Below are 27,070 nucleotides of genomic sequence, written 5' to 3' on the forward strand. Positions count from 1 at the left end.
TCTAAATGTTTTATAGGCTAAATAAGTGATTTGTGATGCGGCACCGAACTGAGCTTCAGGAACCCTCTCAGATCTACTGATAAACTCAAAATTTATGTGACTGTTTTGTTAGATTAAAAAAAAAAGTTTAAAAATGAGAAATTGTGGGGAAGAAATGTCTATAATCGTGATGAAAATCATGTCAAAAAGTCTCAAAATAGACTTTATTTTGTTCATGCAAATGCTGATCTCCGATATGCTGCACAGAGTTGCACTGGGCTGAGAGCTGAATGCTGTACCTTCAGGAAGGCGTACAGAGGGTGTTCGTCTGCGCCGTTCACCTCAATCCTGCCGAACACGGGGAACTGTGGGAGGAACCCTGCTCCTGGTCTCACATACTGCAGAACATTCAGGATTTCATGGTTCTCTTCTGGGAAGAGCAAAGGGATAAGAAAAATCTTACTGACCCTAAACTTTAAAACAGTGCTGAATTCAAAAAAGATTATATTTCAGGTCTTTAAACTAGAATGTTCAAACCCAGATTGTACTACTTGCCCCAGTCTCTCTTATTTAAAGGGATCATATAATGCCATTTTTGTACAAGTTAATATGATTCTTTAGGGTTTAAATGAAAAGTTTGTAATATACTTTAATTAAAAATTCTCATTAGTATTGTAAGAAAACACTCATTTTCCCTGGTCAAACACAGCTCTGTTTTCAGCGCGCCGTTTTAGTGCATGTGTCTTTAAATGATAATGAGCTTTGCTGACTCCGCCCCTCTGTTCTGCAGGCGTTTTGACACAACACACGTGGAGTGTTGCCTTGACAACAGTTGAGGGTATATTATGGAGAAAGAATGGCAGCGGGAGTCTCAGAGGACACATCTGTGCAACCGTATCAATTTGAACCGGAGTCGGAGCCCAAACAAGAAGACGGCCCGAAGAAGTTAGACAATTAAGGCTCGAACATGACGTTTCGTGGGAGGGGCGTCCGACTGTGTGACGTCACATGGTCAGACGGCTCGATTTGAGACAGGGGAAAACATATAAGGAGATAAAAAAAAAACACTGGATGGATTTTTATCATTATATGATGGTTGTGTACAGGCACTGCCAACACACATTTCAGTACAATCACCTTGTAAAAGTGCATGTACTGTACCATTATATGACCCCTTTAATAAACATCCCATGCTGGATTCTGACATCTGTTCAGTGAACACCGAACCAGTCATACGCAGGTCTTACCTGGAGCCTGAAGGCCAAACTGATTGCAGGGGAATCCAAGCACAGTGAAGTTCAGTCCTCCATACATGTCCATGAGTGCATTCATCCTGTGATACTGCAGCATTTGTTTCAGTTAGGATTACTTATATACATACATTTTTATTTATTAATTAATGTTCAAATAAGTAACATAGGTTTTGATTGACAGCTGCATCACATTAAATTACAAGTCAATCATATGGACAATGGACATTTGCCCAGTCCAGAACAAGTGCCAATGCAGATGCATAGTGGTTATGTCAATTATCAAGACATTATCATAATGTAGGCAGCATAGGTAGACCATAAAGCATACAATATATTGTAGGCTATATATATGCCGTGTGTGTGTGTGTGTGTGTGTGTGTGTGTGTGTGTGTGTGTGTGTGTGTGTGTGTGTGTGTGTGTGTGTGTGTGTGTGTGTGTGTGTGTGTGTGTGTGTGTGTGTGTGACCTACTCATTGCATTAAATGATTTATTAAAACTGTTCTACTTCACAAAGGAAAACTGAGCCATACCTCTTCGATGGTGGACCCTCAGAAGGTCGCCACGTTCACGATGAGAAGAACTTTTCCTCTGAAGATGTTGAGTGGCACGGCCTTCCCCTCCAGGGTCTCCATGGTGAAGTCATACACTGAATTTGCAGCCATATTTGCTGTTGATTCTCAGTGTGCACTGGTGTCTCAGTGATGTTACACACTAACCTCTGGCTCTCGGCTGCGTTTCATTCAGCGTTCTGTATCTCTTGGCTCAGCAGAGGTTCTGCATGAATGACTCTTTTGTTTTTGAGCCATTCATGTTTTTTTTTGTCCCAGGTTTACAAAGGCATGCTGACCCTGATGGTCATGTGAGTGTTTTCATTTCAATGGCCATGTGATTGTGTCATTGACGTCCTCCAGATCAGCAGCTGATCAATCAGGTTTATATATGTTTGTTTGTTTATCTTATAGGTCCCTCTTAGAAATAATCTTAATTATAAATGACTGCCATATAAATAAAGCAAACAAAATGCATGCATTTACTGAAGGCTGTTGGTATCATATAAATTAGCATCTGCTAATGTGGATGTTTGAAGACCTGTCGCTTGGTTTGTAGGACTAGGCTATCTATAAAAATGTCATTCTTGTGTATCTGTCTCTGTTTGCCTGTCTATCGATCGGTTTATGTCTATATATCTAGACGTGCACTGCACGCATTCAAACAGTTATTTATGATCGTAAGATGGCAGCAGTGAGTCGCGAGTGTCCCGTTGAATCCGCATCATCTGTGTAGAAGAACCCGGATGAGCCGGTCAGCTGTTTATCAATCATGATAAATAATGTGCGTGGATCAAAGGACAGTATCAGCATGGATCAAAAACATGATGAACGCATGCAAAGCCACAGGTATCTTTTATAAAGAGTGATCCAGGTGTGCATGGATTTAGAGAAACATGCGCGTACCGTTCCTCTGACTAGCATGCGCACAAACAGACGTTTGCATCCATGCAAACAGCAGCAGAACATCTGTACTGTACATGTAAACATCTTTTTCTGTCTTTTACTAGTTGACATGTTCGTATTATAACATTTTGTCTGTAAAAGCAGGGTTTTTGACGTGTACGAACACTGTATTCTTAGTCAATTTTGATAACAGTATGTCTAATACAGTTGCTCGGTTGTTTTGTATGCGCGCTGCCTTTAATATTTCGTGGTTAATATTTGGCCAAGTCATTCACATGGTTTTATACATTGGCAATTCCCCAACATGTATGATGTTTATATTTTTAGTCATGTTTATATATATATATATATATATATATATATATATATATATATATATATATATATATATATATATATATACTGTATTAAGGGGATGACACACTTACCACTGACATCTTGCCTAACTGTCCCCTTCCCATTGATGTCAGTTTGATGTGTCGTATTGATGTGTGTGTGTTGTGTTGTGACAGGTGTCATCTGCTGGACCTGCCCTGGGAGGATGTGTTAGTGACACACGTGTTCTGTTACCTGCCTCTGCGTCACCTGGTCAGCCTGCAGCGCGTCAGCAGGAGCTTTCGTTCTCTCATACAGGTTTACCTGGCCAACTGCCGTAAGTTTGACCCTGCGCAGGTGAGGGGAAAAACTTGGGTTCAGTCGCTGGAATATTGTCCGTTCTGTTGCACTGTATTTCGTACTATTCCCCCTGTGTTTCTCCTCAGACGGGTCCTCACATTCCCAAAGAAGCCTTCTGCTCCATGCTTCGCCACAATCAAGTCCTCCACCACCTCTGTGTCAGCAACTGCTCTGATTGGATCTCTGATAAAGAGCTCCTGCCTGTGATTGGTCAGAACCAGCACCTGCTGCGCGTGGACCTGCGCGGCTGTGTTCATCTGAGCCGTCACGCTCTGGTGGCGGTGTCTCTGAGCTGCCCGCGTCTCACACACCTGAGCCTGGCACACTGCGAGTGGGTGGACAGCCTGGCACTGCGCAGTCTGGCGGATCACTGCTCGGACCTGCGCTCGCTGGACATCACCGCCTGCCGCCAGCTGAAGGACGAGGTCGTGTGTTACGTGGCGGGGAAGTGCCCGGCGCTGCGCTCGCTCTCAGTGGCGGTTAACGCGAACATCACGGACACGGCGGTCGAGGAAGTGGCCAAGAAGTGCAGAGAGCTGGAGGAGCTGGACCTCACGGGGTGTCTGCGCGTGCGAAACCAAGCCATCAGGTGTGTGTGTGGTGTGTCTGTGTTTGAGCTGAGAAGCAGACGCTTGCAGGAGTTTGTTTTAAAGCTCAGATCAGATCAGGGCTGCAACACATTTAATTGCTTTTTATTTATTTATTTATATTGTAGCAACTCGTCTAATATCAAAGACAAAAATGAAACACAAGAAAAAAATAAGGGGGGAATCACATCCAAATATAATTGCCAACCACGAGCTCAAAATGAATATATATCAAAACAATATATCACAACACCATAAAGCAATAATAGCTTACAATCACCCAAAACCTGGTCCAATGAGACCTTCAACAGTAGTTCAGTCCATACAAGGTAAACACAAAACCATAAAAGGATAATATGGATGATATGTGTGTAATGGAAATAATGAACCTGCCATCCAGCGATGATCAGTCCAATTGTTAGTGCACAAAAGTTCAGTTCAAAATTAGACCAGTTGCGACCACAGTCCCATCACCGCAAAAACCTCACTCAGCCAAAACTTGTAGTCCTCTGGGCCAGGTTGGAACAAAAAAAATATATAATCCACCAAAGAAATCCGTTCGAAGAAGATTTGATGCTGGGGTTAAGTCCGTATTGAACACAAGGATTCCGGGTAACACCAAACAACACAATTGAGGAAATATGGCCTACATTGAGTATTGCAAACGCACTGTTCCTCAAATAGTAGCCAAAAGAGGCATAACCATTGAGCCTTAAAGGAGAAGTTCACTTTTAAAAAAACTTTTGCTGATAATTTACTCACCCCCATGTCATCCAAGATGTCCAAGTCTTTCTTTCTTCAGTCGAAAAGAAATTAAGGTTTTTGATGAAAACATTCCAGGATTTTTTCACATATTATGGATTCCATTGGGACTCAAACGGTTCAAGGTCCAAATGACAGTTTCAGTGCAGCTGCAAAGGGCTTTAAGCGATACCAGACGGTGAATAAGGGTCTTATCTAGCGAAACGATCGGTCATTTCAAAAATAAATAAAAAAGTTTAAGTTTTATAAGCACAAATGTTCGCCTTGCTCTGTTCTGTGATGCGCGTTCGTGACGTCACGTAATACGCAATCACGTTGAAAAGGTCAAGTTTGATGTGTTTACAAATGTGCGGAAGGAGGACCATATACACATTTTCAAATGTATTTGTGTCAGTTTATCGTTTAAAATGCCCATTTCGTGTGCGTATCCTGGGTGTTTTAATATTAAAAAGCCAAAAATAATTTTTTTTAATTTTTCAAGCGTGACCTTTTCAACGTAATTGCGTATTAGGTGACGTCACGAACGCGCATCAAAGAACAGAGCAAGGCGAACATTTGTGCTTATAAAACTTCAACTTTTTTATTTATTTTTGAAATGACCGATCGTTTCGCTAGATAAGACCCTTATTCGTCGTCTGGTATCGTTTAAAGCCCTTTGCAGCTGCACTGAAACTGTCATTTGGACCTTGAACCGTTTGAGTCCCAATGGAATCCATAATATGTGAAAAAAATCCTGGAATGTTTTCATCAAAAACCTTAATTTCTTTTCGACTGAAGAAAGAAAGACATGGACATCTTGGATGACATGGGGGTGAGTAAATTATCAGCAAAAGTTTTTTTAAAAGTGAACTTCTCCTTTAACTCAAAACCCCTCTTTAGTAGAAAGAGTGAGTCCTCTCCAAGAAAAGCCACCACATGGCCTCTCTAGCTAGATCACTCATTCTTCTTTATATGGGTATTCTAACCCCCTTACCTGAGGGTGTTGCCCCCTGGTGACCAGGAAGATAATTACAAAACAGCTATAAACAGCCAGTAATAGTGAACACACTCTGAAACTGTTACATACCCCTCCCTTCTGAAAAAGGCTAGACAGCCCCAAAAAAGGGTTTTAACTTCTCTACATGATAGATCTCGACATTATTTGGCTCCTGGACCATTTTTACTCGATAATTGACTTTATTAAGTTTTGACATAACTTTAGCAGGTCCTTGCCACTTGGGAGCCAGCTTTGCCATATAAGCATCACTTGCTCGAGACAGCGGGTGAGTTTGTACCCATACTAAGTCTCCTTCTTCATATTGGACTAATCTCCTTCTGAGATCATAATACTTGGCCTGTCTCATCTGGGCTCTACTCACATTGTCTTTGACACATTCCAATAAGGCCTTCTGTCTCTCAATGGTGTTATAAGCGGCTTGGTCAGGGTCTGGAGACTTGTGGACCAGACGCTCAAAGGGACCTTTCAGTTTTCTGCCAATTGCAATTTCAGCAGGTGTGTGGTCAGTGCTCTCCTGCCATGCCGAATTTAGTGCATACCGAAATTCAGGGATCCACCTATCCCATTGGCGATTTGTTCTCTTGCACATAGGAGGCTAACATGGTCTTAAGGGTACGGTTAATTCGCTCCGTCAAATTAGTCTGAGGATGGTAAGCCGTTGTGAGTTTCTGGACCACACCCCACTGCTTGCAGGTGTCTTGAAGCAGTTGAGATGTAAATTGAGGTCCTCGATCTGAGACTAGATATGCTGGGGTACCCCACCTGGTAAAGATTTCCTTCGTCAGGACATTTGAAATCAAGGGTGTTTTTGCAGATCTTAAAGGAAATAATTCCACCCACTTGCTGCAATAATCCACAATCACCAGCAGGTATTCATTCAGGCGAGTACTTTTGGGAAAAGGCCCCATTAGGTCAATCCCTAACATAAAGCCTGGTTCAACAATGGGAGTTGATTGAAGTCGGCCTGCAAGTTTGGTGATCCGTGGCTTATACTGCTGGCACGTCTGACACTCTTTACAGGTCTTCCAGACATCCTTCCGAATCTCTGGCCAATAGGCCACCTCCAGCAATCTGCGCAAGGTTTTCATGCGTCCCAGATGTCCGGACAAGGGGTTTGCATGGACGAATTGAAGACACTGCTCTCTGTATTGTGTAGGAATGATCACTTGGAAAACTTGACCTCCATCTTTGTTGACGGTACACCTAAATAAGTAGTCATTTTGAATGACATAACGAATTCGATTTGGATTTGCAACATCAATTTTGGCTTCATCCCAGAGATGCTGAAGAGAAACATCCTCTTTCTGCCCACGCTCGATGTCCTCCCAGTTCAAAGGTAAGTTACATGGGGCACTGACCGCCTGAGAGAGAGCAATTGTCCCAGGGATTTCTTCTTCCATTCCTCGTGACAGCGTGTCAGGGATAACATTGCACTGCCCTCTACGGTACTTTACCGTAAAATCGAAGCTTTGGAGCCGAATGGCCCATCTTGTTAACCGAGATGTGGGTCTTGGATGATTAAAAACCCATGTGAGTGCAGAATGGTCTGTAAGCACATCAAAGTGTCTTCCTTCGAGGTACTCTCGCCATTTCTCCACAGCCCATACTACAGCGAGACACTCTTTCTCAGCTGTGGAGTATGACTTCTCAGCACTCTGCAGCAGCTTGGAAGCATACGCTACTACATTTTCCCCTTGATCAGTTTCTTGTGTTAATACTGCCCCCAAACCAACGTTACTGGCATCTGTTTGCACTCTGAAGGGCCGACTGAAATCTGGAGGTCTAAGTATAGGAGCTTTCTGCAGAGCTTCCTTTAGCCACTCAAATGATTGTTGGCACTCCTGAGTCCATACCCACAAGACATCCTTCTTTTCCAGGGCATGAAGAGGTGCTGCACGCTCTGAAAAGTTAGGTATGAAGCGATGATACCAACCCGCCAAGCCAAGGAATCGCTGGACTTCCTTCACATTCTTGGGAATTGGGAAATTATGGACAGCTTCAACCTTAGAGGGTTCAGTCTTTACTCCTCCTTCTGAGATGACATGACCAAGGAACGAAAGGGACTTTCTTATTAGGTTGCATTTTTTCAAGTTCAAAGTCAAACCAGAAGCTTCCAGCTTTGTGAACAGCTGTCTTAAATGCCCAAAGTGCTCCTGAACATTAGCCGAGTACACAACAATATCGTCTATATAGACAAAACAACATCTACCGATGAGCTCTTGTAAGATGGTATTCATTAATCGCTGGAAAGTCGAAGCAGCATTTTTCAAACCAAAAGGAAGACGAATGAACTCATATTGTGCAGATTTGGTGACAAAAGCAGTTTTGGGAATGCTATCTTCCTCCATACAGACCTGCCAATAACCACTCTTCAGATCTAAAGTGCTGAAAACCGAGGCTCCATACAAAGAGACGAGAATGTCCTGCACCTGAGGCATAGGAAAACCATCTAGTGGAGTTTTTGCATTTAAGGACCTGTAGTCTACGCAAAAGCGCAAACTACCATCCTTTTTTTGGCACCAATACAATAGGTGCAGCCCACGGGGAAGTGGATGGACGAATAATTCCCTTTTCCAGCATCTTCGACACCTCATCCTCAATCAATTTTTGCTTATGAATTGGGGTAGGGTATGCCCGTTTCCTCACTGGAATTTCATCCCTGGTGTTGATGCGATGCCTGATGGTGGAGGTTCTTCCCAGTGAATCAGTACACACTGTAGGCCAATCAAAGAGAAAGCTTTCTAATTGATGTCTCTGGGAAGGTAAGGCATCTGCTGAATTCACAAGATCTTTAATGAGAGTTCTGGTGGCCTCATTGATTTGAACAGCAGGTAGTGCTAAATGTAATCTAGTTGCCGTTGAAAAGAAGTCAGTATTATGTGAAGATGAAGAGATGGTAAACTGATGCACCTTATCTTCTTCGGGCAAAGAATATGTTGCGCCATGGAAGTCCAAGGCCATGCCAGAGACATTCAAGAAATCAAGGCCTACTATCAAGGGAAAAGTCAAATCACGATCTCTCATGATGTAAGCGTTAAAAGGATAAACATGGTCATGCAATGTGCATTCTAATGTTACCTTTCCCAAGGCATGCTGAAGGTGTCCATTGGCAAGGGAAAACGTCTGCCCTCTAGCAGACTGCCAAGCCTCCTCCCTTTCCTTGATACGATGCCAAAGGGATTCTTGTACCAACGAGTAAGTGCTGCCTGTATCTATTAAAGCTTCAAAGGGATAACCACGAATAACTAGAGGTAATGTCAGAGGAGTTACAGAACGCTCACAAGTTCCATCCAAGAGAGCAATAGGTTGACTATCATGCTGACCTCGACCAGCTGTTCCAACCACAGCAGGTTTTCGTGATTGCTCAGCCTGTCTCTGTCTCCAATATGCTCTCTCCTCATTGAGGTCTCTCTCCACCAATGTTCCCACTCTAACCATCTCGTCCACTGTAGATACGGTACCCCTTAGTACGCTAGCAATACGAGGATTGCAGTTTCGGAGAGTGGCTTGTAGAATTTCTCTTTCAGACATAGAAGGCTTCAGTCTTAAGCACAGCGCTCTGTACTGATAAACAAAAGTGTTTGAAAGAGAAATTCTACAAGCGCGTTGGGCGCCATTTTGTGTAGCAACTCGTCTAATATCAAAGACAAAAATGAAACACAAGAAAAAAATAAGGGGGAATCACATCCAAATATAATTGCCAACCACCAGCTCAAAATGAATATATATCAAAACAATATATCACAACACCATAAAGCAATAATAGCTTACAATCACCCAAAACCTGGTCCAATGAGACCTTCAACAGTAGTTCAGTCCATACAAGGTAAACACAAAACCATAAAAGGATAATATGGATGATATGTGTGTAATGGAAATAATGAACCTGCCATCCAGCGATGATCAGTCCAATTGTTAGTGCACAAAAGTTCAGTTCAAAATTAGACCAGTTGCGACCACAGTCCCATCACCGCAAAAAACTCACTCAGCCAAAACTTGTAGTCCTCTGGGCCAGGTTGGAACAAAAAAAATATATAATCCACCAAAGAAATCCGTTCGAAGAAGATTTGATGCTGGGGTTAAGTCCGTATTGAACACAAGGATTCCGGGTAACACCAAACAACACAATTGAGGAAATATGGCCTACATTGAGTATTGCAAACGCACTGTTCCTCAAATAGTAGCCAAAAGAGGCATAACCATTGAGCCTTAACTCAAAACCCCTCTTTAGTAGAAAGAGTGAGTCCTCTCCAAGAAAAGCCACCACATGGCCTCTCTAGCTAGATCACTCATTCTTCTTTATATGGGTATTCTAACCCCCTTACCTGAGGGCGTTGCCCCCTGGTGACCAGGAAGATAATTACAAAACAGCTATAAACAGCCAGTAATAGTGAACACACTCTGAAACTGTTACAATATTCCCTGGAAAAGAATAAAAAATAACTCCAGATCCTGCTTGTTTGTAAGACTACACAATTCAGTCAAGAATATTGAGATTATAACAGTCTTATTTATATATAATCACAATATTTTGGCCAAATCGTCTTATAAACAAACTTTATACAAACTTTATACTTTTTACAACTTTATTTTCTTAATTTTTCCTTAAATACTGGAGTTTCTTATTTTACAGGGAAATACTAAAATAGTAATATTTATTATTTTGTTATTAAATTTTTTTTTAGTAATAATAAATACACAATAAATAGTAATAATCATAACATAAGTAATAATAATATTAATACTAAATTTTACTTTTTAATTTAATTTTAAATATTGTGATTTTATATATAAATATGACTATATAAAATAATAATATATTGTCATTTATATATAATGATATTCATTATATATATATATATATATATATATATATATATATAATTAAATTGTACTATAAAGAAGAAATATTACTATTGTATTGTATTGTATTAGTATTGTAGTAATAACATTTAACATAACATTTATGGCTGTCTTAATTTTATTTGATTTCTAACTTTTATTTTTGTGGAAAAACTCAAGGACCCTTAAAGCTTCTCCGCTGTTGACAACAGCCGGTTTATAAGTGCTTCGAGAATGATTGTGCATGTTTCGTTCCCAAATGCACAAGTGACTAAACTTCATGTCGAGCGGCATTTACTGTGAACTGAGACGCTACAAACACCGAATCATGAGCTGCTCATGTGGTGTAAATCAACACAGTACCGCGCTTCACTCTGAAACATGCAGCGCTTGTCAATTCATTTGATAATCACACTAAGCCATATTGCGATTCCGCTTTTATTTCGATTAATCCCACAGCCCTATCTGGTAAATCATTAACGATATTTAGATGAGAGATTGTTTAGGGAAGTTTTTCTGACATTTTGAAAGCAGAGACTATCAATAACTGTTTATTTGTGTGTTTAGGACGTTAGCAGAGTACTGCCCCAAACTGCAGTCGCTCAAAGTCAATCACTGTCACAACGTAACCGAGTCGAGTCTGGGTGTCCTGCGCCGGCGTAACGTGGAGATCGACGTGGAACCTCCCCTGCAGAGGGCGCTGGTGCTTCTGCAGGACGTCGTGGGATTCGCTCCGTTTATTAACCTGCAGATTTAACACATCAGGAGCATCCAGAAGAGGTGAGCAAAAACCTCATAATACATGCTTTTTGTGTGTATGATTAGTGCAAATTTCATATTTGTAACCTTTCATCAATGTAGTGCCTCTGGTTAGTGACTTTGCTTGTAATGTGTGAAATGTTTGCTTTGTTTCATAGGTCTTCTCATCATACATGATCTTTCTCTGGATGGCTGACATTTGAAACAACACATTTTTACACCAATGCAATATCTCAGAAGACACACCACAAATCCACATCTCAAGTGCTTGATTGTTTTAGTGTATTTTAGCATTTAAAAAGAAACACTACAATTTACTTGTTTGTTTTTCAGAATGGGGCTTGATCTAATCTGAAAATATCACCTGAAATATCTTATTTATTGATGCCAAGCTTTTCTGTTTTTCATGCACCAAATGTTGTATCATTTTGCACTTGTGAAATACTGAAATATTTGCACTTTTTTCAGTACATCTGAACATTCAGTCCTGGAGCATCAGATTTTCTCAGCTTCATTAGACAAATCCCTCCTCAGAATCATCAAGTGATGTTTTACAGACGCATACTGGTGGATTCTGTGTTCATTTGATCCCTATTAATGTAATAATAGAAAAGAATGGAAGAAGCTGGAAAATTTATATTGTTTCTGATTTACTTCATGGGTTCGCAGTGTTTTTTTGCATAAGACAAATCTTTTCATATATTTTATCTGCACATGTGCACTGAATATTGCTGTCAATTGAGACTATTTGTTGGTATTGCTCTATATGTTGCATTGATAATATGTCATCAAGACCCATTTTGCAGAATTGAAACATGTTTATAAATGTTACAACATTTATCACATGGTAAGTTTGTGGTATTGTTTTAACTTGAATTGACCACAAGGGGGCAGTGTAGCCTCTGCTGTCAGATTGATGGATCTGTGATTAATTGCAGAATGGAGTGGGAAATTGATTTGGTTTTGCATTGATATGCAAACGCTGGGTTTCTGTAATGCATGTGTTTTAACTATGAAAAGTCTTTATTTATGGAGTTGAGTTATGGAGATTGCTGAGAAGTCAAGGTGTTTGACTTGAATTCCTGTACAGGTTCAATAAAAAGAGGTGTAGCCTATTCTTGATTCATACACGCAAAATCTTGCTTGATAATTCAGGAACTACACAAGCCTATAGTCATTAATAAGAGTAACTGGTTCTCCTCCACATGAATAGAGAGAAGGTTTGTGTCTAATGACCTGAATTATAGAATCATTAGTCATATACCTTAATTATCCTGTTGATCCCTGAAACTCAAACTGGTTCTGGATTGTGAAACTCCTTTTGTGTAGAAATATGAATTAATATGTATGCATCATCGGAAAGACATCTATCATTTTTTTATTTAGCATATTAGAGTTAGCAGTATGTTAAAATGGAGAGAATAAAAATGGTTCATTTAAAATAAGAAAAGGGATCAATAAAAAAAAAGATAATAGAATTGTCTTATCCACTGTTGCAGTGACATTTTTATATCTATGAGCCCCAAAAATCAATAGAAATAATAAAATTGAATTAGGTGCAAGATAAAAAAAAGTAGGCCTATATAAAAAATCCAAGCTTTATGTGTGTGTGTGTGGACATGCTTAGCTATACTTGTGAGGACCAAATATCCCCACAAGGATAGTAAACTTCAGATTCCCTACTTTTTGCTGGTCCTCACAATAAACATAATAAAATGTGTGTGTGTGTGTGTGTGTGTGTGTGTTTAAATGTAAAAATGCAAAAAGTTTTGTGTGATGGGTAGGTTTTGGGGTATGTAAGTGGACAGTAAAAAGCATTATGTCTGTGGAGGTCCTTACAAGTATAGCTAAACAAACAAGTAAACGTGTGTGTGAGTGTGTGTGTTGTATTGGTGCACAGGCAGGACAGAAATGAAATCAAATTGAAAAACCGTTTTCAGGGTTTGTGTGTCTCTTTGCAATTCGATATAGATCAGAAACAAATATCAGTAGTAGATATCTATTTAGCCTTTATTTTCATAGACTCGGTTATTAAATTGGTATCACAGCGGTTGTTTGCCTCTTGAGACTCGACCTGAAAAACTCGTCACACCTGTCATTAATGTCAGCACGCGAGCACTGCGCATGCGCGCTGCATCTCACTGCCTACTAGAGCGAGCAGGTGGAATGGCATTTACCATGAAACAGCTGGTGAGAATGGGCGGGGCTTAGCGGACCAGAAGCTGTCTCTAATTGGTCAGTAGTTTTACTCAAACTCAACGTAAAATTTACGTCTTTATTTATAAAGAATATTAAACAGATAAAGAATTGTATATCTCACTCTACTATTTTTCCATTTGTACAAATATTTTATTTTTCTCTTTAATGATCACGAGGTACCTGTTACTTTTTCCAGCGCTGCTCAGAACGGACCAATCACAATCCTCAATTGTGGTGGATACAGGGTAAGTTTTATATTGTAATCATTTTTATAGACTAAATGACAAAGCTAGGACGAGTTTCAGTGTGCACGACAGGTAATGTGTTTTACAATTAAACGGTTATACTGTTTAGCATACCAACGTCTCCAATAATTTGGAATTAAATCTGACTGCAGCGCGAGGACTGATCTATATGAGCCACAACGCGCCCTCTGGAGGACTCTTGTACTAAATGTAACAGGTAACAGCAGCTCTCTCCAGCTACCACGCGTACTGGCACTGCACTACTAGTAGGAGTAGTGTGGTAGAGCGTCATTGAGAACACAACTCGTGTCCTACCGGCGGGGCTGATGTCTGACTGTTAGTTAGAAACACTCTGTTCTCTGCTGTCCTTTTAATCCCCCCCCAAAAAACACGAATGCAAGACAGTGTCGAGGAGCTGTTCACTTCAGCACCGCCAGACAAACCCAGACAGAGCCTCATGATGAAGATGATGATGATGATGAAGAAGATGATGATGCTGATGAGTGCATGCGGACTGCAGTAACACACCAGCAGCAGCAGCAACAGCCCCGCATTCCTCCACCTGAGCCTCCGGTAAGAGTTTCTCCTGTTTTCATGCGTGTCTGCTGGGGTTTATGTGGTCCTGATGCATTGACATGCTGTTGCATTGCTGCATGCAGAAACATTGCAGTCAGGCTTGGGGAAAATGTCCCATTCAAACACATGCTGGATCAGTGTTGATTTCAGAGATGTGGCCTTAGATTCCTTGTGCTAAAGGACATCGGACAGGGCAATTTGCAATGGTGAAATTAAAGCCTAAATTCCTGGAATATTCAGGATTTGTTTTTTTTTTATCTTTCTATAATACAATCATTTAGTAAGTTCTTGACTGAAACTGTTGGAATCAACCAGTTGATCATTTTAGGACGTTGAGGTCATCACTCGGATGCTCTGCATCTCTATTGGAATGAATGATCTGATGTGGCTCAGTGCTGTTTTGATATATTTGAGGTTAATGAATATCCTTTTCTTTCTTTCTGCTGTGCTACTGGTGTTTGGACACAAAACAATACATAAGTTTCTATGAAATTAGTTTTTGTGTGCTCAGTGAGTGCTGTTTAATATCAGATATGGCTGATAATATTGTTTGATGAGAAAATGAAATGTAGCTATACATAAATACATCAAGTAAACTCTTATTTAACACATTTTCCCTCACATTTACTCTGATATACCAGTCAAGTCTATTCATTAGCCGATATTTGGCTCTCTTGAGATTATCTGACAAGAACTGCACTGTAAAAAAATAAAATAATATTTTTCAAAGTTGTACATAAAACAAAGATTATTGAGTTTTTCTACTTCAAAATATCACTTTTTAATTCAATGTGTTACTTGCCATTTCTTTGTAATAATTTGTGGAATTTACTAGCAATTTCTGAGTGGAAATTTAATTAAGTGTTTTTCCGTGTGGACCAATTTGGCAAATTAATACATAGTAATAAGTTTTCTTCACAATTGTATAACTTCCCGAATTTACCAACAGCCTTGTCAGTGGATAATAAACATGTATTTAAGAAAACAATGGGTTTTGAGTGATGGTGTGTTTGGTTTCCCCACAAAATGGGGGAACATTTTTCGATTTGAATCCCATTTCCCGCATTTACATACATTTAGGGGCTATGGTGATACAAAATAATTAATAATAATAATTTTGAAAATAATTAAGTTGATTATAATGATAAAATCTGCCAAAAAGAATAGTAGGATACTAAACTATGTATAACAAAAAGATGTCTTACTTTTTTATTGTTTAATATGGGCCGATTGCCAAGACTTGAGAATAATTTTATAAAGTCAAAAAGTCAAAAATTGTGTGTAAATAAAATTGAAATAAAGTGAGACTCAATTTCCACTGTAATGTAGAAACAACATAAAGACAGTATATTTTAAATAATTGTTTAATAGCATCTTTTTATGAATAAAGGCCTGTATCACTGATATTAATATAGCTACCGATATCTCGATGAAAAAGATTTTTCCCCCCAAATTTTAAACATTTATTAGCCTTCAAAAATATAACAACTTTTAATTTATGTGAACTTTAAACAATCCTCACTTAAACTCGTAATAAATGTCATATTTACATTTGCCTTTCCTGTCTTAACAGGTACAAAATATACAGAAATTGAATAAGGTTATCAAATAGTCCGCACTGTGGGGGGGACACAAATGGGATTTTGAAAAGTGGGGGGGACATGTCCCCCCTGTCCCCATAGGAAATTCTGCCTGTGGGTGTGTGTATATTACATTTGCTCTCGTACTCAAGTTGTATTGCCATTATATCGGCCTTCATAGCCTGGAAATCCAGACCTAAATCTAAAAGATTAATGGTCTGGCGTCGACTAATGAAAATCGGCCAGCTCGAGGGGCGGCACCAAGCATGCATTTGAAAATCTCACTGCACGCAATTGGATAACACTACGACCAATCACAACAAGTCATCACTTAGCTACCAGCGGAGCTAACTGTTAGATTAGACTATCTTGCCGTATCCGGTCGACAAAACAGCAAAAACACCCTTCTTGTAAAGGAACGATTCGAGCGTCGTCTTCTGTTCCTGTTTTAGAGAAAAAGTCTAAATCTTTCATTGTATCGGCCAAAGCCGTTTCAAACAACTGGTGTTCATCCATAGCCATCTTGCAATGTTTACTAATGACTTCGACGTCACAGCGCTGTCGTCATCTCGCCTCTGGCCCGCCTATATCAGATAACCCGATGTGATTGGTGCAGCTCAGATCGAGGGGCATATTTAATGAGCATCATTACTAGACACCAGAGTAACTCGCTGAGCAAATTCAACTTGTGCTCTCGCAAGAACTCTGGATTACCAGGGTACAGCCTTCATGCATAAATGTTGGAATATAAATCAAATGAGACTTCTACAAGGTTTTGAATGTTTTGGTACACAATAGTCACTTGTAATTCACTCAAAACATCAAGCAGAAGATGTATATTATTGGTTGACAAGGCTCTGGTAGATTTGTGGATTGGCACAGACAGTAACTTGTTAACAGCTGATGCGATAACCTCAGATTGTCTGTAAAGTGCCTGATTTATCAGCCTGGACAATATATCATTAGTGGAGTTAAAAGCTGTTGCGTCTCGTTCAGTCTCTGTCTGGTTCTGGCGGTTAGAGCAGATGCTGTCCTGAGAAAGACGTTCGACTCCGTAAGGATGATGAATTCTAGTGTCTGACACACTAAAGCTGCAGGTGCAGTGACGGTTCGGGATGCGAATGCCACGTCCTTTAGCACGAAAACGAGAGAAAGAGCGAGGAAGCAAAGAAGAGATGACTGAGAAAGATGAAATTGGGCAAATATGAGTCACGGCTTGTGTTGTCTGTCTGTGATGTGTTGTCTTCATCAGCTGATGTTTCATAGAGACCGCGTGAAGAAAGACATGTTATCCTGTCATCCTCTGTTTAATAAAGCAATCACTCTTTGTTCTGTTTGACCTCTAAAACCCCTCACATGAGACACTTGTGATATTTACTCCTTTTTATCATGACATGCTTATCATATTTGTGATTATTTAAGGTCAGTTTTGACTTCATTCTGGTGTAAAGACGTTTATTTGCTCCACAGCTATTGGAATATAGATATCAGCAAACTGTGACATGCATATTTTCTCTCCGCTATTATCTGTTATATTTAAGATGCATGCAATTGCATTGTTAGTAATTTTGCATAGTAATTTAATCAAGTCATTAATTTCCATTAAAGGCACACTATGTAAGATTTTGGGATTAAAATACCCAAAAACCACTTGAAAAATGTTATATATTTTGTTGACTTGTGTACTTGCATCATCACAAATGTTACCAAGAATGTTTAAATCCAGAGAAATGAGCAGTTTTAACCTATCAATGACATCATACCCGCGTTACCCTCGATTTCCGTTGTTTTATTTTGTAGAAACCATGGAAACACCACAGACGCTTTAATATATTATGTGTTTTATTAGACAGGTGAGCGACTGTTTGGAGTCTATTAATCGTCAGAAACTATTAATCGTCAGAAACGAATCATTCTTATACAGCTCAACACAGTTAGTCTTTTTGTTTAAATCTCGTTTTCTTGATTTACATGCGAGTATACCATGTTTTACCATGCTTAATATCAATCTCGCTCACTGCAGTGTGCAACAAGTGTCTCATAGTAGCGAACACACAGAGTAGCATTATAACATAACTTTCAACACACTCAAATGTATCTAAATACCCACATATATGACGGGAAGAAGCGGAAGAGTTCGTCTGCGGTGTAATACGCCTTCGTTTTGAATAAGAGCCCTCTAGCGGCCAAAAATTACATAGTGTGCCTTTAATGTCTTTAAAGCTTAAATGTGCCGTTTTTTTCCATTTTAAACATTTTCCCATTTTAAAGTAAACAATTTTTGGTTGAAAAGCGTTAATTTTGACTTTGGTGCACATTCAAATGGTTTTATTTGATTATGGGAAGACTGTTGAAGTCATTATTTTTGCAATTTTCTTTTGGTGGTGGTTATGATGCAGAATTACACATTTCAGCTTTTAAAAAAATAACAGACAAGTGTGCAATGAATTGCATCTTTTTACTTTTTGTTCATCAAAGAATCCTGAAAAAAAGTATTACGGTTTCCACAAAATTAGTAAAAACTGTTTTCAACATTGTTAAAAATATTAAATGTTTCTTGAGCAGCAAATCATCATATTAGAATGATTTCTGAAGGATCATGTGACACTGAAGACTGGAGGAATGATGTTAAACATTCAGCTTTAATCACAGGAATAAATTACATTTTAAAATATATTTGATCAAATAAATGTGCATTAGAGACTTCTTTCAAAAACATTTAAAAAATCTTACAGACCTCAAGATTTTGAACAATAGTGTATATGTATTAGTTAGAAAAAAAAGACATGATATTGATATGCCAGGCAAATATTTAGCTATTTTGTAATATTCGGCTGAAAACATTCATCATTTCGCCTTATTTAAGTGCTTTGTGTCAGTACATCATTTACCGACAGCCTTGAAAATGGATACAGCAATTCTGTTTTACATTTTTTTTTAGTCATCTTGAGTAAATATTATAAAATAACTCTTCATTTATATTCAGCAAATGTTGTTTGACATCATTACGCTCTATAAAGGTCATTCGCTACCCTGCTGTCTAGATCATTATCAGCCATTAAAAAACCATATCCTAGTTTGCATGAGCGAAAACTCAGATTAATACAGTCATAAATCTGCTGTTTATTCCAGAAACCGGATCATATTGAGGTTGGTCAGTTCTCTACACTGACATCTTCTCCTCTCTTTCTCGTTCTGTCTGTCCGATTAGTATTTTCTGTTATTATCTGTCGTTCCCTCATGTAACGAGCTTCTTACAAGAGTCAGTGAGAAACTCTTTCATCTCTCCGCCTGTTGCCCACTCATGCTTTTTCTTCCTACAATCTCATTCTTCTTTACACCCTCAACAACCTTTCATTCGTCTCCTTTCACACGCTCTTCTCTTTCTCCCACTCTCTCCATCTGTCCCTAAATGAAATGAACACAGCATTTCTCATGGAATCTGTAATTCAGCTCTGAAATGCTGTAGATGTGTACGCCATGAGATCAAATGAATGATACTTCAGAGATGCATTAGCAGGCGAGCGTAATCCAGGCCAGCATTTCCATTCAAGTCAATTGAAAAAGACTTTCATGTACCTTGTTTCTGTTTTCAGACCACCTGATCTCAAGAAAACATGCCCTTTGCATGTGTGTGTGTGTGTCTTAAGTTAGTTTAAGACCATTAGTGAGCTTGTACCATTAAATTATGCTGTACTAATTTGATTCAGATTCCATTTTAGAGACTATTAGAGTTTGAAATGTGATTTATTCTTAATGTTATTTAATGCCTGAGATTGTCAATCATGCAGGGCCATTAACATCAACTGTATGATCCACAACTCATTGACAAAAAGGGTTTGGAAATAGCCTTTGTCTGAGTATTATGCATAATGGCGTCCAGCTAAGTGGATAACTGTGTTCATTTGAGTAGATGACGGTTGGACTGATTAGTGTGTATCATGAGGATTGAAATACAGTAATGTAGTTTATGTGTGTATGTCCTCGAGGTTGTAAAGGTGATGATTTAAGGGCTGTGCAACTGGGATAAGGAAGGTCACGTGTTGTGATGCTTTGGTTTATATTCTATTTTGGGATGATTTATAATTTTCACTCACGCTCTAACGAGCTTCACTTTATCACTATAAGACTCTGAGGTCCTAAGAGACATATCGTTTATTTAATAAGTGTGTGATGTAGTGCTTTATGTGTGAATCCTAGAGAGGTGAGTGAGTCTTAAACCTGTCGAGAACATGTCCAGGTCATAGTTCACCTCAGAATGAGTAAGTACATACATACGTGTGTGTGTGTGTGTGTGTGTGTGTGTGTGTGTGTGTGTGTGTGTGTGTGTGTGTGTGTGTGTGTGTGTGTGTGTGTGTGTGTGTGTGTGTGTGTGTGTGTGTGGGGGTGTGGGGGTGTGTGGGGGTGTGGGGGGGTGGGGGGGTGGGGGGGTGTGGGTGTGTGGGTGTGGGGAGAACATGTCCAGGTCATACTTCACCTCAGAATGAATAGGTACGTACATACACACGTTTGTGTGTGAAAATAACAGACATTAATTATGTTAATATAATTAATATTTTCAGCATCATTACTCCAGTCTTCAGTGTCACATGATTCTTCAGAAATCATTCTAATATGATGATTGGCTGCTCAATAAATATTTCTGATTATTATTATCAATGTTGCAAATTATTAAATGCTTAGAAAGTTCAAAATAACAGCATTGACTGTCCCTGAAATATAAATATTTTGTAACATTACAAATGTCATCATTGTCATCTTTGATCAATTTAATGCACCCCTTGCTGAATAAAATTATTAATTTCTTTAATATATATGTTTAATCGAATGTGTTTAATTGTCATGATAGTAAGTTCGCAATGCAATTTTGATGGTCCTAAAACTAGACTTTATTTCATTTATGCAAAAGACAAGTTCTCAAGTGTTTTTTTTTTTCTTTAGATTTAAAGGTAAATGAAGGCCTGGACGTGTTTCAGTGAGATTCCCCCAATTCTTCAGATATGAAGGTGTAGAAAGGGTTCATCCTCTCCCTGAAGGTCTCAGATTAGCCGTGTTAATAGAAGGACTTGGCTCAGGACTGCAGGTGTGTGTGTTTGTGTATCACAGACTGAAGGAGATAAATCCTATTAAGTAGAGGAGGGGAAAGTAGGTCTGTAGGAACTGTGTGTGTGTGTGTGTGTGTGTGTGTGAGAGAGAGTGAGAGCTAATAAGATACATTGGACCACATCAGCACTTGCTATTTTTGGCCTCTTTTAGTGGTGTTTGCTAGGCTGAGCTTCACTATTACTATCGCTCAGACACACTTAGTGTGAGGGATTTGAACAAAATCCTGACACTAAGTACTAAACTTTGGCACGTAGCTCATCATGCCACATCATTTGCATTACAGATGTGGATGATTCACGTTGCATGATTGACGCACACGCTTGTTAATGCTCAATTCATGCAGTGTGACAGAGGATTCAGACTCATGGGCTTCTGATTTCTGATCTTCTGGCTTATATAAATTATTATGGTAGTTAGTAGAGGTTATATGAAGACTGAAAGTCACCTCTATTGGCTGACTAGCACAGAACGAGTGTAACAGTAGCAATTAAATGATTCATTGTAATAAATCAAATTCTGATTGGATGATCACCATTCAAAGCCGTTGGAAAATGATAGATAAAATAGATAGATATAGATAGATAGATAGATAGATAGAGGTAGAGATAGATAGATCATCAGGAGATAGATAGATAGAAGAATTGATTTATTATTATTATTATTATTATTATGGATAGATATATTTTAGATGATTAATTCATTAGTGGTGTTTGTTGCATTAAGCATGGCTATTCTTCTGCTCGTACCTGTGGTTAGGATATGAAATATAAATATAAACCTAAATATAAACCTTCTGTGTGAAATTCATCTTGACCATATTGTGAAAAAATAGAAGTTGTAAAAATAGTTTTGTCAGGAGAGGGAGGCGTCTGGAAGGGTAAACACAAGGAGGAGGAGGACAAGAGCTGCTGAATTCTCTATAGGTTTCTGGAATAGTCTTTTTGGCATCTCTGTGTTCATGAAGAATACAACACACAGCTGCTGCTGTTGATCAATCTTTTCTGAATATATTTCAGGAATGAGGACAAGTCACAGCACGTTTACGATAACGAGAGCTCGACCATCCCTCATGCACGCTTTCCTCTTCTCGAGTGTTGTTGATGTTTATTTACTTCACAGCCAGATTTAGATGAGAGTATATCTCAATGTGTAGCCAAAGTGTATATTTTTGCTGCTGTGCCAATTTCTTGTCAGTTTTTCAGTGTTTGTTCAATGTATTTTTTTTATGCATGTATTTATTAATTTAGCATATTGTTGAACCTTTGGAGTTAATACATTTCTTCTTTTTTTACTTGTCTTTTCGCTATACAAATGTGGGACTGTGTTGATTCTCCACCTGATGTTGAATGTAAATGTGTCACTAATGTTGAAATCCGGTGTCGAGCTCCTCACACACGACCTGTAGAGGCCTGTCCTATTGACAGCAAGCGTTTGACTTTCAGTAGCCTCCTTCATATATATATACTTGTGACAGGTGTGCCTTTGAACGCAGTGTGAATAATTGTAAGTGGCGTGAGAAAGTGAATGAGTGACAGACAGAAAGAGAAGGAGAGAGAGATTTCTCTGTCTCTATGGCTACAGCTTTCACCTCTCTGTGCTCAATAGAACGGCTTTCTTATAATTCAGAGGAAAGTTATTATTCAATAAATGTGCTAAATCCATGCGGATCAGTTTGATCAGAAGGAGCTTTGCTGTCACGGCTGTCTTGAATTTGTATTCGTCTTCTTTTGTTCCTGTTGTCGTTCTTGTGGGTGTTTTTCCTCAGTTCTTAGAAAGGAAACAGTACGTTGCAAAAATTGTTAATTTTTTGTTTGCAGAAAAATGAAAATTCTGCCATCATAGAATCATGTTTATATTGTATCATAGTAGGGCTGTCAAACGATTAATAGCGATAATCGCATCCAAAATAAAAGTTTGTGTTTACATAATTTACGTCTGTGTACAGAGTATAATTATTTTCTATATATAAATACACACACATGCATATATATATTTAAGAAAATGTGTTATTTATAAATAAAATATTTATATATAATATAAATTATATATAATATAAATATATATATATATATATATACACAGTATATACATGCAAATATTTCTTAAATATATACATGCATGTGTGTGTATTTATAAATAGAAAATAATTATACACCGTACACACACATGTATTATGTAAAAACAAACTTTTATTTTGGATGTGATTAATCGCGATTAATCGTTTGACAGCCCTATATCATAGCATCATAGAATCATGTCACATTTTAGCATATAAATGACCCCTACAGCCACACTGTAAAACTATTTTTTGAAGTTGTCAATTAAACAAAGATTAATGGAATATGTTTAACTTTTTTAAACTTGTTTAATTCAATGTTACGTACTGTACATGCCATTTCTTTGTAATATTTATTAGTGAAATTTACTAACAACTAGCCTGGAAATCTAGACCTAAATCTAAAAGATTAATGGTCTGGCGTCGACTAATGAAAATCGGCCAGCTCGAGGGGCGGCACCAAGCATGCATTTGAAAATCTCACTGCACGCAATTGGATAACACTACGACCAATCACAACATCACTTAGCTACCAGCGGAGCTAACTGGTAGATTAGACTCTTGCCGTATCCGGTCGACAAAACCGCAAAAAAAACCTTCTTGCAAAGGAGCGATTCGAGTCGATTCTTCTGTTCCTCTATTAGAGAAAAAGGTAAGTCTAAATCTTTCATTGTATCGGCCAAAGCCGTTTCAAACAACTGGTGTTCATCCATAGCCATCTTGCAATGTTTACTAATGACTTCGACGTCACAGCGCTGTTGTCATCTCGCCTCTGGCCCGCCTATATCAGATAACCCGATGTGATTGGTGCAGCTCAGATCGAGGGGCATATTTAATGAGCATCATTACTCGACACCAGAGTAACTCACTGAGCAAATTCAACTTGTGCTCTCGGGAGAACTCTGGATTACCAGGATAACTAGCAACACCAATTAAGTCCAATTTTGATTTCATAGGTCTTAAACACTGTAAAAAATTTCTAACCCTCCCAAATCAAAAATTTCAAGTGACCGATAACATCTAAATTTTTCAATTGGCCCAAGTGAAATTTTTGTTGCAATAGTCTGTTAACATTGGCTCAATGAGAAATAATACGTCAGACTAATTGAAAAATTTAGATGTTATCGGTCACTTGAAATTTTTGACTTGGGGATGTAATTTTTTTTTACAGTGAAGGGATACTTCACCGATTAGCATTAAGCTTTGTATCAGTAGAATCCCGGTAGTATCTTTGAATGACCGTACTTCCCTCCCTCATGTCCCCCTGAGACGAGAGATTTCTGTATTGTGTGTCTGGAAAAAAAACTCAGATGACGCAAAAATCGTCATTTAGCTCATCGGAGGCTTCTTTGTCCAGAGGCGAGAGACTCCAGCCAGTAGGAGGAGCTCGTCCCGCATGTCTTCAACCCGCCCATAGGGGGATCTCACGATAAAACGCCGTCTTTTCAGTTTCGAGTCACTAGTAGCCTAGTTGTATCATTTCTCCCGACACTGCCCTCTGTAACCGGTAGGCATGGCTTGGGAGTGTCCTCGTAGGGCAGCGAAGCAAGTGCATTCTGGGAGTTGTAGTCTTTCATCCACATGAGCCAAAAATACATTTCTAGAGGCTAGAAGGCAGCAACTTCTAAAATAATTTCACATTTCTACTACATAAATGACCTAATGTAAATACACATTCATCTGTCCAGCTGTGAAATATCCCTTTAACAGTAAATAGTGTCCATTGATTTCATATAGTCATGAAAACAGTGAGCTGTGTGTTTTCTGAAGGAGAATCTGAGGACTGGATTCAGGTAGTCATCCAGTCGGCTAATATTAGCACAGATCCTGCTCTGTTGACAATAGAGATGGTTTCTGTGGCACTGGTTAATTAGACTGGGATTCTGCCTGTAAACATGCGCACCTGGGGAACGCTGGCTGCCGAGAGGATTCATTACGGCTGTTGCAATGTCTTATTATTTCCTCTGTGACTGTTCTATAAACTGGATCTGTTGTTATAGTGAATGTCCCGGTGCAATTAAAACCCATCCATGTGAATCTCACCAACCCTGGCGACATGCATTTTCCTCTCATGTTTCTCAACTTAACTGCACATGGCATTTTGGAAAATAAAGTGCAGCAGATTGTGGTATTTAGCGAGTCCTTTAATGAGAAAGGTTATAATAGAGTAACAGAGCTGGTGATGAAGGTGTGAAGGTGTTTAAATGGCCCGACGGCACAGATGGTTTTCAGTGAATTAGCTGAGATGGCCTGTAATATTCCCGCAGTGCTGAAGGATGAGCGAGTATTTTTGGAGAGAGAAAGTCCAGGGAGAAAATGAGTGAAGGAGAGAGGGATGATCTTGAGGAACCAGAGCAGGGTTACACTGTAAGGATCAACTCAGGCTGTTTTGTGTTTGCGCGAATCGCTTGAATCTACTTGCATATCTCATCATGAATATTAATTTGGTCATAGAATTTTGATTGTTGGACCAACTATTCATTTAACATATCTGCTTTTATACATAGCCTACATGTACGGATGTTTTCCTTACGTTTGGATAGATAGATAGATAGATAGATAGATAGATAGATAGATAGATAGATAGATAGATAGATAGATAGATAGATAGATAGATAGATAGATAGATAGATAGATAGATAGATAGATAGATAGATAGATAGATAGATAGATAGATAGATAGATAGATAGATAGATAGATAGATAGTTTGACAGCAGCATATAAATAGTGATATTGCACATGTTAATTTGCGGCATATAAATACAATTATTTCACATTATAAATAAATACTATTATTGCAATAACCCAGTCCAGTTCACATGAGGCTCACTGCTGTTTACTCAAATCAAGTGCACACATAAAAACCTTTTTTCCCTTAACTTAAACATTACAACTTCGAGAAGAATATGTGTACTCAAATAAAGTTAGCTTTGGTGTGTTTGTATTGATATGTTTGTGTATATATAGTGCAGAATTTGAAATAATTATAATTTATTTTACATCATAGCTTTTCTGTTTAAACACTTTCAAAATCATGGAAACTTCAATTCATTTACAGGTTTAAATGAACAAAATTCCAGATTATTTTTTTGTGGTTTCAGGCTTTTGGACACTTTTAAATGTGCACAGGTTTTTTTTTTTTTTTTTTTTTTTTTTATCCAGAAACAAAACATATTTGAAACCAGCTGTTTGAAATTCTAAAACTTGACCAAATTAGTCTTGAAGTCACTCAACTAACATACTGTTAAAAATGTATAGCTTGAATGCATAAATGCATAAATAAATGCATAAATAGCTATCAATGGAGGAAGATGTTTTTGGGTCCAGATGGTGCTGTTACGCCATTGACCAGCAGGGGCTAACTGGGACATGCCAACCAGCAAAACCTTGACCTGTATAGTGGTGCTGGCTTGCTAGTATAAAGACCCTTTCTTGGTGTAAACAGTGTCAGTGTAGGTTTTATGCGTATGTGTGTTTCATTGATTAATTGTTGACATGAGAGCTGCTTTCATTTATCCTTCACTTGTGCTGCAACAGCAAAATCAATGACATGCACCTGCACTTTCAGTGTGTGTGTGTGTGTGTGTGTGTGTGTGTGTGTGTGTGTGTGTGTGTGTGTGTGTGTGTGTGTGTGTGTGTGTGTGAAACATGAGAGATACTTCAATCAATCACCGGGCGTCTCAGAGGCTTCAGGAAGCACTTCCGTAGAGGAGCTTCATATTTCTAAGTAAAAATACACAATGGCTTATTTGAACTTGCCTGTGTGACGGAGAATTAGCCCTTTTTTCAAAGTTGTCAAAGCTGGTGTACTTGATTCTGATTGGTCAATCATGGCATTCAGATATTTCTTTATGTAATGCCAAATTCATGTGTATTTATTCCCTTATTTGAAATTTTGCTTTACATGGTTTAAAAGCTACAGTTTTGCAGTATCATCATTTATTTATACACATTGCTAATACTTAGGCCTGAATGGGAGTTTACTGTATGAGTCACTGAG

At 38.7% G+C, this 27,070-nt stretch overlaps 2 protein-coding genes across 3 annotated transcripts in view; one reads left to right on the forward strand and one right to left on the reverse strand.

Moving 5' to 3' along the window:
- Nucleotides 1-1,893, reverse strand: part of gpx9 (glutathione peroxidase 9) — a gene marked incomplete at both ends in the record, with an annotated part of 3,024 nt that extends 1,131 nt beyond the window's left edge. The window contains 3 exons of the mRNA XM_081392249.1: nt 279-409; nt 1,227-1,320; nt 1,762-1,893. Of these exons, the coding sequence (XP_081248375.1) occupies nt 279-409; nt 1,227-1,320; nt 1,762-1,893 (357 nt within the window). The remainder of the gene's footprint in view (nt 1-278; nt 410-1,226; nt 1,321-1,761) is intronic.
- Nucleotides 1,894-2,441: 548 nt separating this feature from the next.
- fbxl15 (F-box and leucine-rich repeat protein 15) lies at nt 2,442-12,607 on the forward strand. Of its 2 annotated transcripts, none has more exons than XM_081392914.1 (5): nt 2,442-2,628; nt 3,198-3,357; nt 3,447-3,949; nt 11,116-11,328; nt 11,466-12,607. In XM_081392914.1, the coding sequence occupies exons 1-4, from the start codon at nt 2,552-2,554 to the stop codon at nt 11,303-11,305; spliced, it is 930 nt and encodes a 309-aa protein (XP_081249040.1). In that variant the 5' UTR covers nt 2,442-2,551; the 3' UTR covers nt 11,306-11,328; nt 11,466-12,607. The 2 variants fall into 2 exon arrangements, with proteins under 2 accessions (XP_081249040.1, XP_081249041.1); XM_081392915.1 differs by having other exon boundaries at nt 2,495-2,761; nt 11,466-12,440.
- The last annotated feature ends 14,463 nt before the right edge of the window (nt 12,608-27,070 follow it).

Source organism: Scardinius erythrophthalmus (assembly GCF_964197995.2).
Source record: "Scardinius erythrophthalmus genome assembly, chromosome: 18".
NCBI lineage: Eukaryota > Metazoa > Chordata > Actinopteri > Cypriniformes > Leuciscidae > Scardinius > Scardinius erythrophthalmus.

Excerpts from the sequence above, each read along its gene's own strand:
- fbxl15 (XM_081392914.1), top strand. The coding sequence starts at position 2,552 with ATGATAAATAATGTGCGTGGATCAAAGGACAGTATCAGCATGGATCAA. Across the intron at positions 3,358-3,446 it reads GTAAGTTTGACCCTGCGCAG|ACGGGTCCTCACATTCCCAA; the intron begins GTGAGGGGAAAA and ends GTTTCTCCTCAG. Across the intron at positions 3,950-11,115 it reads GTGCGAAACCAAGCCATCAG|GACGTTAGCAGAGTACTGCC; the intron begins GTGTGTGTGTGG and ends TTGTGTGTTTAG.